The 15,831-nt window shown below is 35.7% G+C and overlaps 1 protein-coding gene across 15 annotated transcripts in view; it reads left to right on the top strand.

Moving 5' to 3' along the window:
• Positions 1 to 15,831, top strand: part of CCDC88A (coiled-coil domain containing 88A) — a 79,669-nt gene that overhangs the window by 26,541 nt on the left and 37,297 nt on the right. For 14 of the 15 annotated variants that reach the window (XM_074906680.1, XM_074906956.1, XM_074906401.1 and 11 more), the window contains exons 5-13: positions 1,202 to 1,260; positions 2,043 to 2,126; positions 2,691 to 2,831; positions 3,958 to 4,127; positions 7,492 to 7,573; positions 8,242 to 8,400; positions 12,056 to 12,202; positions 13,218 to 13,362; positions 14,125 to 14,309. In XM_074906680.1, the coding sequence (XP_074762781.1) occupies positions 1,202 to 1,260; positions 2,043 to 2,126; positions 2,691 to 2,831; positions 3,958 to 4,127; positions 7,492 to 7,573; positions 8,242 to 8,400; positions 12,056 to 12,202; positions 13,218 to 13,362; positions 14,125 to 14,309 (1,172 nt within the window). The remainder of the gene's footprint in view (positions 1 to 1,201; positions 1,261 to 2,042; positions 2,127 to 2,690; positions 2,832 to 3,957; positions 4,128 to 7,491; positions 7,574 to 8,241; positions 8,401 to 12,055; positions 12,203 to 13,217; positions 13,363 to 14,124; positions 14,310 to 15,831) is intronic. The other variant, XM_074906215.1, reaches the window with a different exon arrangement.

Here is a 15,831-nt window from a genome sequence, read left to right as displayed (position 1 = left end):
TCTTTGTTATGTGGGGATTCATCCAAAATAGACTCAGTTGCCTGATGTAGAAGGTGACTGTAAACTGCCGTTTCAGAAGTAAGGTTCTGATTGAGTTTTCTTATGGATGCTTATAACTGTCTCGTGATCATTGGAGATGGTCTGTGGTTACCAACAGAGTCGTTGAAAAAAAGGCAGTTGAGTCACTGAGGTCAGGTTCCAGATGACTCTGTGTCCTGTAGTACATGCAAGACATCCCCTGTGTGCAGTTGGGACCGAGAGGGAATCTCTTGGTATCAGTGGTAGTTACCCCAGCTGTGTGTCAGAGTACAGTTTTGCAGAAGGAAGGTCAGATTTCTAGCCAGGCCCAACATGATGATGTTTGACAGCGTAGCTATTGTCTGCTTAGCTCACAATGAAATAAACTCTTGGCTGAAATCCAGAGTATATTGGAGAAAGGATGCTGTTAGGACCCTCTTACTCGTAGATAGCCCAATGGATGGTGTTTTCTGTTTCAGTAGAGCAAAACAATACATCGCCATATAGAATTTAATTCCAACTGGCCTAAGATATTTTGCCATCCTTAAAGCATTTGCTTTATGGCATTTATATTCTAGCTATAGCATATATTTAGTAGCAAGACAAGAACATTTTGAACGTAAAAAGAAACATCTTTACTAATCTGTAAACAGAGTAATTTAAGCTTCTTTAGGAGGTTAAGATGCTTAAGGCCAGATTTAGAAATGCATTTTGATTTTTTAGATGTGCAGATGAATATCCAATATAGCTTTATAAAGTAATTTAAATGAACGTGTGGTATAACTCTTGTAGCTAGGGGGTGGCAAATAATTTAAGCGCTTTTGTAACTATCTCAAGACACCTGAGATTACATTTGTGAACTTGGTTGTAGGTCTCCAAAGCACTTTTGAAAATGTCAGGCTGAAGTTTTGCTTTGTGAAGGCCTGAAATGATGGCGGTTTTAATTTGAAACTGTTATGGACGTTAAGCTATTTGTTAACACTGAAAGTTGGCAGTGAAGTGGCAAAGAGGACCAAGTTGAGAGCTGGAAAGATGGGGTTTTCTTCAACTTTTTCACTTTGTAAACTAGGTTAACATTAATTTTATGAAATAATGAGAAAACCTGATGTTTTCTGAGGGGTAGGGGAAGAAGCTGAAATTACCATTTTACACTTACCATTTTTTGGTCTTGTTTTCTTCTTAGAGCCAGGTACTGAAGAAATAAAAAAACTCCTCCTGCTTTTACTTGGTTGTGCAGTTCAGGTAAGTTTAATTATGTTTATAACTGTATGAAATGGTTCAAGTGTTACTGATCTCTTTTCTTACTATTTTAATACCTGAGGTGGTATATAACTTTGACCTTCCTTCCTCTAGTGGTACTATTACATTCCTTGAAAATCTGGATATTCTTACTGTTACAATGGCTACAACTGTGCACCTCTTACATTTTACTGTACAAATATGGCAAACTGGGTATGAAGAATTTCTAATAGTTCATTATTTGCAATATTCTTATTTTATCTGATAATGTAAAGAAAGGAAGAAAATGGTAAAGTACTGAAGTGTTGCTTGCTTACAGAAGTGTTGCAACACTTACTGAAAGTGCTTCACGTATCAAATAAACGTGTTTGACAGACTGCTGCTTTTATTAGGAAAGTTTGTACCATTCAGCTAATTAAACTGAAAAAATAGAACCAGTTATATGTTCATAACTTAAGCAACCTGCGTTATTAGAGGAGGACGCTGAAGAAGTGCTTGTGGAACTCACTATCATAAAATCTTAATAAATAGCTCTTTAAGAAACGTCTTCCTTGCCCTATTTCAATCCCTATATTTTCCTTATAATTTTATTAGTGTTGAAAGTTGTAATTACTGTAATGTGGCATAAACCAATTATTTATTGGTCAGCAGTGTTATTGGATGATTTAGTAATGTGATCATTGTAATGTCAGCTTTATCATTTTTAGGTTTCAGAAATCAAAGTAAGAATGAAAATAATTGTGATTATATATAAATGTATATAAAATAGTTGTCTTTATTTTTAGTGTCAGAAAAAAGAAGAATTTATTGAAAGAATACAAAGTCTGGATTTTGACACTAGAGCAGCTGTTGCAGCCCATATTCAAGAGGTAGATTGGGGGTTTTTGTGCTTTAAACTTTTTTCAAGGTGGAATGCTCTATTGTAAGGACATAAACTGTGTTTGTTCAAAAGGAAGTAAATCAAATCTGTGATTTATATATCTAGTGTTTTTAGTAAGCAGAAAATGCTTTTATTTTTCAACTTGATTCCCAAAAAGATTTCATGATTGACCTCCTTTGGATTACATTGTTAAAGCAGTACCAGGGAGCAAGTTTGTTGGTCCAAGAATTTCTTGAATTACAGCAAATTTAATTTAGTAGAACTTTCATATGCAAATTTATTTATAAAATATAATTCAGGTGCCATGTATGTGATATGTAATACATATTATGTCATACTCACCTTTAACTTTTTATTTTACCCAAGGTACAAGGTAGTACTTTCAGGTAGACAAGAAGATATTCCATTGCATACAGTTTAGTCTATTTTAAGTGATTTTTTTCATAACTTGCCTAAAGAATTTCACCCATAGAGTTTCTGCTTTATTTTCTTTATGCTTCCTTTCTACTCTTGCAATTTAAAGAGACTGTTTCTTCTCTTCCATTTGGTGTAGGTAACTCATAACCAGGAAAATGTGTTTGATCTGCAGTGGATGGATGTTATCGTATTGACACAAGAATATGTTGAACCTCTCTTGAAAAATATGGCGTTACATTTAAAAAGACTTATAGATGAAAGAGATGAGCACTCGGAGGTATGGATGTGATTTGTTGCTTGAGAGATACAAGAAATATTTTTTTAAAGAGAAATACAAGAAATATTTTTTTTAAAGATGCTACAGCTTGCCATTTTTATAACTAATAGTTTAATGTATGTTCTGTTAGCATATTTAAGCAAGGATTCCTTAATGCCAGAAAGTTGTTTCAGGTAGTCACAGCGCTCGTACTAGTTGTTGAATACTGTGACAAACTAGAGAAGCTAGTAATAGATGATCTCTTGCATGTAACAGGAGTCTGAAACAACTTTAAGTAACATTCACCTGTCGTTGAAAACAGACAATCCAACACTGTTTCAGTTCTGTTTCCAGGCATTGGTGACAGGTCAGTTTGCAGGCTAGTCACTGGAAGGTGTCTGTCACATTACTATATCCTATTGTACAGGTTTGAGTGAACTGGAGCAGAATCCATACTGGTAGAGGAAGTTTTACAAGCTTACCACCAGGCACAATCGTTGTACTGTGTGAGAATCAAGAAACAGAAATGTATTTAATAAAAATTGCAAGTTCCAAATAATTTTGGTGGTTTCGGATTTGCCCCTCAGTAGAACCTGTGTATGTTAATGTTGCAATTATTCCAAATACTCCTTTGACAGTAACCACCTGTCTTTCAGTTCACAACCTTAATAAGAATAAAACAGAAACTTAACCATGAGGGGAGAGGATGCATGGTAATGCTTTTTTGCAATGCAGAGGAAAAGTAACTTAATTTAAAATCCAAGAGATCTTCATATTAGGATAACGCCTTGATTTATATGATGAAATAGGAATATTCTTACAGGCCTGATGCTTTATTCAGTTGGCAAGGATGCTGCTGCTCACTGAAGAACACCGGTTTCTTTAGAGATAAATATTTATCCTCGTGTTCAAGGAATCATGCCCTTTCATTACTCAGTCCATTCTGGGCATTGATGATTTTGTGGACAAAAAATGTCTAAATCTGTTTAATTTAAGAATATTGAAATGGTACTGGGCAAAACTTTTCCATAATTCTTGCTTCATTTCAGTCTTTAAGGCAGTAAGCAATACTAGTTGCTGACCTAAATGGCTCTGAACGCAATTCTATACTTTCTTTTCTCTTTTTTCTTTTCTCAAAATTTCCTAGACTATCATAGAACTCTCAGAAGAACGGGACTGTCTCCGTTTTCTACCTCACGCCTCGGCAGCACAATCACCTTGTGGGTCTCCTGGCATGAAGCGCACAGAAAGCAGACAGCACCTGTCAGTAGAGCTAGCAGATGCCAAAGCAAAGATAAGAAGGCTTAGGCAAGAGCTGTGAGTACACATAGATTGCAGAAGTGTGTTGAGAATTTAAACATGTTGTTGATTTTGCACAATAGTAGCATTCTCTAGACAAATCCTTCATTCTTTCCAATGTTAAATTACAGTTATAAATGCTTTTTTGAGTTATTGGACTGCAGGAAGTGTAGTTTTATAATGTAAGCATGTTTGTGGACCAGTGTGACAAATACAACTTTTCATATGTGTTTGTATTAATTTTCATTATGAATTATATTGATGGTTTAGCGATAAACATACTGAAATCAGTGAGCTAGTGCTGTGGTAACTTTGTATCTTTTGGACTGTGAACTTTCTGAAAAACTAACTATATTGGAGCCATCTCTTGAGCATGTTACAATACAGTGATGGGCTCTTGGCTCTACATAAATTCTCTTTTAGAAATATAGCTAGTCTAATGCAGCATTGCCTTTTTTTTTTTTTTATATATTGTTTCCGAGGCAAGTCCTTTGTGCTTCCTTTATTGCTTGTTATCATTAATGGATGTCTGACTATATTTTTAATATATCCGTATTCATCTGTTTCTAAGAGAATAGCTTGAAAAGAAAATTTTGCAGACCAAACTCCACAAAATCTCTTGACCCACTGCAAACCTGGATGCAGTGAAAGAGACTTTGAGTTTGCGGGCAAGGGGATGGTTATTTATGTCTAAAGAAGAATGTAATTTGTAAAATGAGTAAATTTTAACAGCTTGGGTCAGTTCAAGTTTCTTACCATTTCCAGCTTGTTACCTTCAGCCAGTGAAGGGAGTGTTGTCTTCTCTTCCAGGTGCTGACCTCTTAGCTCAGGGGTATATTCCCCTCCTCCCCTCATTCAAGTACTGTGAAAATTCAGTCTCATTGTAACAAACATCTTTATTCCTTTGTTTTTTTCCATACTCTAATGAAAAACTTATTTATCCCTTTTATTTTATGGAGAAAACTGATTCAGTAAGAATCATTGGGTACTTTGTCTTCATAGTCTAGGAACACATCTGAGCAGCAGTGAAGAGTTATTTAAAGAGGAGAACAATAATAGTCCAGTGGAGAATCTGTTTCTCCCTACAGAAACGTGTAATGTTGTTTTAGCAGAGTGAAGTATGTGCAGTCTGAATTTAAAATACAAATGTTTAAATCTGAGGAGATTTAATATGTAACTTGCCTGTAGGTTAGAAGCAGATATTTTTAATCCAGCATATTTCATGGAGAGAGGAGACAAGTAAAATGAAATTACAAGTTGAAGGTAGCATAAATCACAGTTATCAGCTTGCTGGTCTGCTCTTACCAGAGTTTGTTGATCAGATCATCTCTAGCTGGCTGGATTAAGTATCTGGTTGATTTACTCAGAGGATCCCCTTCCCCCACTACATCTTGGTCTTCATGCAGAATAGAGGACAAAAAGATACGGCTCTTTTTTTCTGATGTCTGTATTATTATGTGTCTACTGAAATGAGCCCGCCCAGGATATTCTATAAACAGCTGCACCAAGAAAATTAGTGAAAAAATTGCTGTTATTAGTTTGATTGACAGTTAATAGATAGCCTAAACAGTGAACACTGGTATGTTCTGTATAATTTAGTACAATCCCCTCTAGTCTGTAGCTGAAGCATGCAATTAGGGCAACAGTGATGGCTCGGAACATTTCACATTTTGCACTCTATTTAAATTCATTTCGTAAATAAATTTCCTTTACATGGAGCAGTATATTTAAAATACTAGACTTTGATAAAATAACTTCTGTCTGTCGCATTTGGTATTAAGTGCTGCATGTATTTGATAAATTTAAATTTAGATTGATTCCCTGGTTGAAAATACTCTGCTTCAAAATTATTTATAATCTGGTTTTGGCAGTGAACCCTCATACCTGGTTTAATGTGTGTTGCAGCTAATATAATTTCATACAAAAGCTCTGTAAAGATTATTTTTCCATTGGCTGCAAAACAGCAATTTGAGGCTTGTAATGAGAAACTCCACAACTGGAAACTGCACATCTAGTTTTCTATATTCAGTCCATTGTGTTTCTATGTAGAACAATAGTACAGGAATAGGAATGCTAATAGAAAAGTTAGAGTAATCTAACATAATATAGAATACGTTTGTATTTCTGTGTGGTTTCTGAATGCCCATGGAGAGGGAGAGCTTTGGTATCTGCTCTGGACAGTGATGTTGCACGGAGCTGTATGTAGATGGATCCTGGTATACTTGTAGGCTGTCAACAACCTTTTTGAAATGATGGGTGGTTGCAGAAGGGTGCTTGTGAGATGGGCTCATTTATAAAAACAACTATTCTAGATTCGTTTAAAACTAATATATTTTTTCTTAGTATGATTAATTCGAGATTGTATTATACATTTCAGTCCATTAAATTATCTTATTTCCCCCTTTTCTACTTCTGTTTTGTTTCATACTTCTGTTCCAGAATATCAAGTTATATATTAACATGTTTGAATATGCAATATATCTTTTAGGGGCATATAATATTGGATACAGCAGGGTTTTTTCAATAAGTGAATACTGTTTATTTTCAATAAGTGAATACTGTTTATTTTCAATAAGTGAATACTGTTTATTCTGAGGTGCAATTGAAGTGTTCTGTGTCTTTGAGAAAATTAAATGTTTCCCTTGTGCTTCCTTGTTGTTTAACGAACTCCTTTTTGGGCACTGGGAAATATGTGTTAGCTGGAAGTTAAGAATGAGTCCTGTAAGAATGGTGGTATTCTATGCCCAATTGTTTTTATTTTAAATTTCTGAGTAGACTAAAACAGACACTGTGTTGTTTCCATAAAATTAAAATTCATTATTCATTTCACAAATGGTTATTAAGCAGTAACTTCTTAAAATGAGTAAAGGTATCTGAAAACCTTAATTCTTCTCTGTAAGAAAAATTACAAAAGCATGAAAGTGCTTTTAAAATTGGCTTTGCCTGATCTGTGACAGGATGAATCAGTGATCATTGTCTGGAAAATCTTTGGACCTTTTCAATGTATATTTTGAAATTATTCTACGTTTGCTTTTGAACGTGAATCTCCTGGTACATATTCATGTGTACATTCTGAGGGTTTTTTACCAAAGAAATCCTTTATCCCCAAAAAATCTCTTATCAGACCCTAATGTTTTCTGCCCCACGTAAGTAGGAAACCTTAGTGAACAAGAATTAAGGACTACAAAAAATCTGGCCAAATAGAAAAGATGAGATACAGACTATAGCCAAAAGCATAATGATATACCTAGGTTTTACACTCTGATGCCCATGAAGGTCTGGATTAAATGAGAGAAGTTTCATGAATCTCAGTATTTTGTTCTCAAACTAGATAATTACCAAGCTTTGTAGTCATATTTTGGTTTTGTGTTTCTCTTCTAAGTGAGGAAAAGACTGAGCAGTTACTTGACTGTAAACAAGAACTTGAACAGATGGAAGGTGAATTGAAGAGACTTCAGCAAGAGGTATTTGTTTTGGAAATCTATTGTTTTAAAAAAAAGTTGCCAGCACCAGAACAATCCACACACCTCTGCCTTTTTTTTTGTTTTAGGAAGTATGTTTTCATGCATTTTTTCACCTTGTCCTCTGAACACAATCTCATGTAATTTTTTCCTTTATTTGGTCTAATATGCTGGAAGAATATTCTGAGTTGAGTTAGTATCTCTTCTCTATTTTTTTTTTGTTTCCACGTTGAAACAGTTTACCACCAAAATATTCTCTGAGTGTATATATGGTGAATGTTCTTCAGAAACAATGCACTTAAATTTTGTCTGGTTTTCTTTTACACGTTGAGTCTATGTGTTGATAAGGAGGAAGAACGCCTGATTCATTTATTATTGGGAATAAGTGTATAAAATTATTTGGGGTCATTTGAGATAATCTGTAAAAGAAATGTTCTGTTCTGAAATGTACACATGTGTACATACCTCTCCTTGAAAAAGGCCAGTGCAGTTTTCTTGGAAATACATCATCTGGACTGAGCCTCTAAATTATTTTTTTTCTTTACCTTTCTCAGAATTAACTTACATCCCTCCGCATTACCCCAATTTAAATAATGAAGCAGCTCTGTTATCCTCCTGCGTGTACTGTCCAGTATTCTTACCTTTAATTTCTGTATTTTCATGTTTTCAAGAATATGAATTTACTCTCAGATGCCCGTTCTGCCAGAGTGTACAGAGATGAATTAGATGCTCTTCGTGAGAAGGCAATTCGAGTCGACAAGCTTGAAAGTGAAGTCAGCCGGTATAAAGAGAGGCTGCATGATATTGAATTCTACAAAGCTAGAGTGGAGGTATATTAAGGAAAAAAACCCAAACCCGAATAACCATGGATTTTTGTTTGCTGTGGCTTTTTCAGAGTTATTTTGATTTAAACATTGGGACATGAAAACGGTGTTACAGTTTCTTGCTCTGGCATATATAATAGTCTTTTGTGATAAATTACAGTTTTTACATAAGAGTCCTTGCTTCTAATGGCATGCAGTTTCATTTGAAGTCAGCAGTATTCACCATAGCTCTAAGCTAGGAAGATCAGTAGGAGCCTGTGTGCAGGATACATACTATGTAATGAGACACCCAAGGAGGAATTAATCAAAAATATGCTATAAACATAATAATTTCTTTCTCCTCTTGCACATCTCCGAAGAGAAGGTAATTTTGTAAGTAAAGTTTAGAGGAAACAGTGGCTATACACATAAATGAGTATAGGATGTCAGCATTCCATGGATAAAATACACTAAAAAAAGATGCCCTGTCACCAGGCAAGAGAGAATCATGATTCGGTCATGAATTAGAAGTTTAAGAAACAGATTGTCAACATGTGGGATTTTATTAAGCTGTCCTTCTGTCTGTAAATGGCAAATTTGTTGGGCAAATGCCCAGGTGGCATAGTCTGTGAAAGAAACAATTACTTGTGGGAGTCAGAACTAATGAAATTTTAAAGACATTTTGAAGGTGGTCACTAAAACCAAAAGACTCCTAGGAAAGCAGGGAGAATTCACAATGAATGCTTGTTAGAAAAAAATATTATGTTGCCTAGATGTAGTTGTTACAATGCTGGTGTGAAGCCTTTTCTTTAGGATAAAAATGACCAAAAAGCAAAACCAAGATATTAGGCTAAACTTTTACATGTAATATTTTTATGTAACTTTTTTGTTTAATGTGGCCTCTTGGATTCACAGGCCTGGATGGCATCTGAGGGACTCGTTCAGTCCTTGTGCTTTAAGCATGGTATTTTCAATACACCCATACCACTCCAAATGAGTGTTTGGCATTAATCAGTGCTTTAAGACCTGAGTAATGAAGTCTCTGCAGCTTTTCATAGCAGCCTTTTTTTTCTCTGAAGACTGACATGTCATGTGTCCTCTCTTCTAGCTTTTTGTGCTCTGCAGCCCCACAGCATTCTGCCTTATGTTTCTTCTTTGGGTTCTATCTTAATTCAAGTCTTTAAATTGAGTCCCTAAAACTGGATCTCTCACTCTCATTTTGGCTTTACCAGTTCTGAATACAGTGGAAAGATGACTTTTCTTTACACTCCCTCATATAGTAACTCCGAAGCAACATCTCAACACTGTCATCTGTGCTGACCTCCACATTTTCTTCCCACTGAACTGCTGCCTAGACATGATGCATATCCCCAATATTCTACTTAATTCAGCTGAAAAAGGTCATAATACTAACAACCAGTGATGTAGCATACTCTGGGAAGAGACTTCTTTCTTTGAGTGTTTAAAAGTTAAAACCTGTTAATGAATGTATGCTTTATATGTCACAGCAGAAAATAACTACTCCAGATAGAAGTTACTGTTGAGGAGAGAGGAAAAACTGCAAGGCAAAAACCCCACATGTTTGTTGTAAATGTTCAAGTGTAGGTCCTTCATCCAGAACTTCTAATAATACCTTCAGTCAGAAATCAAGCATATTGACTGACATGGGAGTTACTAGCTTGTTTATGGAAAATGGCATGGATACTTTTTCCCACTGAACTGCAGTGTAAAAAAATAAACAGCACACTGTAGTGAGGGTTAAGGTGCATGGTATCAATTGAAACATTATTAGAAGTGCTTCAGACATTTTGGAAATTTTAAAAACAGTCATGGTTCCCAAGATTTTTTTTTTTAAGATGACTTGTTCTTAGCTTTGCTTGTGGAAATTAATTTTTTCATCTTACTGTGTAATATAAAACAATCTCTTGAAATTGGAAGAAACTTTCTCAAGATACACTAAATACAGACCTTAACTGCCGTCACTGAAACATCCATTCTTGAGGAGGCTCCAAAGCTGCCTTCATACGCCACTTAAAAACAGAGGCTGTTAACTGCTTTCCAACACTGGATCTTTTCTCAGTGTTTGCCATACTTTGAATAAGATACTGCTGTTCAACTTGAGCTGAGTGATAAAGGTCCAGTTTTGTGATTTATGTTCTCAAATTTCCTCAGAGTTGTTGGCTCTTACCTGTATGTGATGTAGGAGGGTAGCATGCATGGATCTGTTAGAAACTCAGGTGCTGTGAGTGGGGAGCATTATCATCAGCCTGCCTGCGTATGAACAGACCTTTGTATGTGAACTATTTTGAAAATCATCTTACATAAATGACTTTATAGACTGTGTATATCTGCTACTGCTGTAAGAGGGACTGAAAGGGTCTGGTTAAAAATATTGGCAAAGAGATTAGTAGTGTACATGATTTGAAAGCACTAGTAATGTCACTTTCACAGAATGTTTGCTAAAAAACCTAGTATTTGTTTACATGTTTTATAGCTTGTAAACTATCTGATTTTTCAAGCATGCTTGAATAGAGACAGATGTTACTTAGTTGGCTTTGCTTCATAATAATAAGTTAATATTTGTGTAGGGAGGAGTATGAAGGATAAATATTTATATGTAATATTCACTAATCTTTTTTCAGATTTTGCAGCTGACTGGATGCTGAAGTTTGAAAAGTTTTGTCTTTATATCATGAGTAAAATTACCAATTACATGTTTTTACATATTATTTTCATCAGATGCCATTAAAAAAAAATCCTCTATGTATGTAAAGTTGTTTAGGACATTTGAATATGGCAGGTTGTATTTTAAGAATGTGGTTGCATTTTCAGCATCATGTTCTGACTTTGGGCTTAAGTATGTTTGCCCAGTGGCCTGTAAGTCTGTAGAAAATTCTTCTCTGAAGTTTTGCTCTTCATCTCCTGCAACACAAAAATTAGGGACTTCAACCTAATCCTAAGATAAATTATGGACTTGAAAGCAGCATCTGCATCCATCTGCAGCCTTTGACAGTGGCCAAGAGTAGATGCTTAGGGGAGAGTGAAAGAAGAGGGCAAGCACTTGGTGATACTTTCCTATTGTGCTCTCCCAGACTCCAGCAGTCCCCTGCTCAGGAAAATTATACTGAGAGAAAAATCATGCTCTGCTTAGGAAAATCATACTTTTGAGCTTTTTGACCTCCTTTTTTATGAATTAGATAACTTCTCAACACATGTAAGCCATTTCATCGACACAATCACGTAGCAATAAGCTCCACAATTCAGTGACATGGTGTGTGAAGTACTTTTTTTTGTCTGTTTGGAGCCTGATGCCTGTAATTTTTATTTCATGTCAGCCTTTTGCTTAGCTGTAACCCATATATGTGCAACACATCTTTCCAAGTCACATCTCAGATCAGATGGTTTGATTGTAATTATCGATATGTTTTTATTCTTAATGGTTTAGGCACTATTTAAATTCTTTAAGTTATGTAAAATTTTCTTTTGATAAACATTTCACCAGTTGCAGTTACGTGAAATCGCTGTAAATTTGTTCTTTATACATAAAAAGTCAGTTACAGCTTCCAAATTAATATTTTAGCATGAGAGCAACATTTCTAAGACTAGGTATGGTGTGTATCAAAGTTTGTATTAATAAGGAAATACCTTTTTTGTGACTTGTTTTGTTGCTTAATTCTTGCAGGAGTTAAAGGAAGACAATCAAGTGTTGCTAGAAACAAAGACAATGTTGGAAGATCAGTTAGAGGGGACCCGAGCCCGTTCTGATAAATTACATGAGTTAGAAAAAGAGAATCTACAATTAAAAGCTAAATTACATGATATGGAGATGGTAAGTGTAAATGGAGGATGACAGAGACAACTGATATGAATTGAATTTCATTTCCATTTTTAATAAAAGAGCTTTGAGTGAAAATGGTGTGGGACAGAAGGAAGCTATGTTTTGATTTACTGACACTTTTCAGATACAGTTTCCTATAGTAGCTTTGGTTCTGCCTAGGGAAGGAAAAATGGCAAAGGCAGTACTCAAAGGCAGTGCGATGTTTAATTGGCTAAATTAAACATATAAAAATACGATAAGAAATAGAGACTCACTAGTAATAACAATAGGATCATTTTTTAACATGAAGATAGTCTGTTGTCACTTAAATACTTAAAGCAGTTATTCATATTCCAAATTCTAGCAATACAGTGACATTTATCAAAAGGTTATTCCCAAAATAATTTATGTTTTCAATCAATCTTTCTTCAAAAAGTAAATACACTACAATATAAAGTCAGAATTTGCCTGCGTGGAGTTTTTTTTTGTTTTCTGTAAGGGCTGACAGATTATTACCTTCTGTTCACTTTAATTTTCTGCAAAATGTTAAGAGTTGCACTTGCAGCTTACTCCTGTTCAAGTGGCATGTGTGGAGAAGAGGGGCTGATGAAGAGCCAGGTGAGATGCTCTTCATGGACCTAGTCCTTTTTTACAGCTTTTTGCCTGAAATTAGTCTTATGATAGTTTGGAGAAGGTGAAGTTTTGCCTGTCCGTTTGTTCTTTGTGGGCTACCAAGCTGTGCTTGTCATGTATACTTTCTTTCCGGATATTTGGAGATAAGCGAACTTTAAAAAAGAGTGAGTAGTCGTTGCCACAGGTTATGATGCAAAGTTCTTCTCTGGATATTTTTCTTTACTGGTTGTTACACTTCAAGTTCTCCATACTTCTGTGTTCTTCGCTGTCTCACTGTATATTAGCAAATCAGAAAATTCACTTTGCATTTCTCAGTGGCATACTAGATACTAAAATCCTTTGTGCATGTTGAGACATTTCTTTTTTTCAAGTTACATGTGCAATAATTTTTAAGGAGCGTGATATGGACAGAAAGAAGATTGAGGAACTCATGGAGGAAAATATGACTCTAGAAATGGCTCAGAAACAAAGTATGGATGAATCATTGCATCTTGGCTGGGAACTTGAACAGATAAATAGGACTACTGAAATTTCTGAAGGTAAACATAATAATACTTGCAAACCAATAAATTTAGAAGAATTGAAAGCTCAGAGACTGGACAGCATTAGGAGATTACACATCCTTATTTCTAAAGTACAGAGCTTTAGTCCTCTGGAGAGATGTGACAGTGTGGGGTTTGGCGTTGGTTTTTGTTTGCTTTTGTTGTGGTTAGTTTTTTTGTTTGGTTGGTTTGTGTTGGGTTTTTTTACTGAATCCCGTGTATCCTTGGGAGATATAGCCTATGTGAAAAGTCTCTGTTCATGTGATTCTTGTTCAGTTAAAACCCATAAATACCTTGGAGTTAAATTGTGTTGCCATTCATTCTACACTCTGTAGCACAGATCATGAGTCTTCTTGCTTTACTGTTCTCAAGAAAGATTTGTTAAAGCTTCTCAGAGTAATTGTTTACAAAGATAGCTGTGGCAAAAGATTTGATTCTTCCAATACAGCATGCTTGGTCATGCACTGGATCCCATACAAAGGATTTGTGGAGATGTAGAGATACATCCTCAGTTTCAGGAAACAGATCTCTGCTGTGCTTAGGGACATTAGGATGAGTAGAACATTTCCTTTGATGCATCTGCAGTATTACGTGTTGGGTAAGGAGGATGGGTCATTAATCCAAGCTACCTTTATTCACCAAGAAGGCATTGGAGAGACCCTCAAAGGCTTCTAGATCTACTAAGTCTAAAAATGTGAAGTCCAGGAACTCCAGGGAATAAGTAATTTCTTTTAATGTTGGGGTTTTTTCCTCTTACAGTGCCACAGAAATCACTTGGTCATGAGGTAAATGAACTGACATCAAGCAGATTACTGAAGTTGGAAATGGAAAACCAAAGTTTGCTGAAGACAGTGGAAGAACTACAGAGTGCAGTGGGTTCTGTAGAAGGCAGTACTTCAAGGATTCTGAAAATGGAAAAAGAAAACCAAAGACTTAGCAAAAAGGTAATGGCTGGCTTATGTCTGAATTGTGTATGAGTTGTATAATGTTGCTTGCCATTTTCTTTCTAAAGGGTAATTTTATGAATTGCTGTTATTTTGGATGAAGTATTACTAGGGTCTGGGTTGTGTTATGGTGTTTGTTAGTATATGGTAAAAACAACCTCAGAGAGCTTTTTCTCTTTAATAATGCTTTTTTATTAATGATGTAAGAATGTGACTTTCAGAAAGCTCTTACACTGACGAGGGGAAAAAACATCAATATGTTAACGTTGGGAACACAATAAGTAATCCAAGTGTTTTATGAAATGACAACATTATTTTAATTTTTATAATTATTAAGCAGGGGAAAGTAAGTACACATAGACCCATCAGCCAGTTTTCATCTAAGCAGAAAACTCGGTCATGTGTCCTCATTCAGAATTGAGAGAAGAGTGGCCAAGGAATTGATGAGCAAGTGAATGGGAGGAGTTTGTCAGATTTATCTGTGCTGATCTACAATATTTTGCTCTTCAAATTATGTATATCAAGCACAGTAATTTAGTGACATTTATAGAGAAAAAAAATTGAAAAAAACAGGGACTGATTACAGTGGAGTGAAATGTCTGAAGTTTCTGAAATAGCTTTTACTTCAGCAGATGTTAGGCTATTCTTAGAGAAGAGTGGGTAAGAGATAATTAAAAAAAAAAAAAAATCCCTACTGTATTTCATATTCCCATGCTTCTTTTGACTTCTTAACAATACGGTATTTTTTTGCAGCAGCCTGTGTGCTGCTTTGAGTTTCTGTGCAGTACCAGAAAGACAGTTAGGGGAGGGTACAAAAGAAAGGAATAGGTGTAAGAGGCAAGTGCTAGTAGGTCCTTGTGGTTGTCTGATACCGTTCTTACCACTTGGGATCTCTGACGACACATCTTTTTTCTCACTTGCCCCTAAAAATGTTCTGAACAGTCATCACTTCAGCAAAAAGTGTGCAGTTGAACAAAATGTCTGTTAAGGATCCTGTATACTTACTCTGGACACGCTTTCTCTTAAAACAAACCACTAATATAGTTTTAAAATACGAGATATAGTGGCCACAGGAACTCCACTCCAGTGCTCAGGTGGCAGTTGGGCAGATGAGGGATAAATTTGGTTTCCAGACGAAGGCTGACAGCATCCCTGCTGAAGTGATTGAGCCAGTTAATTCTCCTCTGCAAAAGCCACTGAAAGTGCCTATATCCCTGTAAAACAGACATTGGTCTGCTAAGCAAGCGACTAGGAGGTTCTGAACTTGAGAGGAGGAGGGAAGCAAAAGATGGGTCAAATATTGGTATTCTCATCCTAAGAGAAAGAGTTAACTCAGGCTCCAGCCTGACTGATGCCATGCTTTTTGCCTGTTTCGGATCAACAAATTGTTTCACGGAGGAACAAATTCCATTCTGCTGCCTTTTTCTGATTGTATTTCTTGGTATTTAGCAGCAATTCAATGTGTAATTCAGATAACTTGTTTGTAAAAGTATTGCCCCTGCCTGGGGTCTGGAATCCTCTA

Source organism: Athene noctua, chromosome 1 (genome assembly GCF_965140245.1).
Source record: "Athene noctua chromosome 1, bAthNoc1.hap1.1, whole genome shotgun sequence".
NCBI lineage: Eukaryota > Metazoa > Chordata > Aves > Strigiformes > Strigidae > Athene > Athene noctua.
The sequence above is the reverse complement of the archived record's forward strand: the minus strand, read 5'-3'. Positions and strand labels throughout refer to the sequence as shown.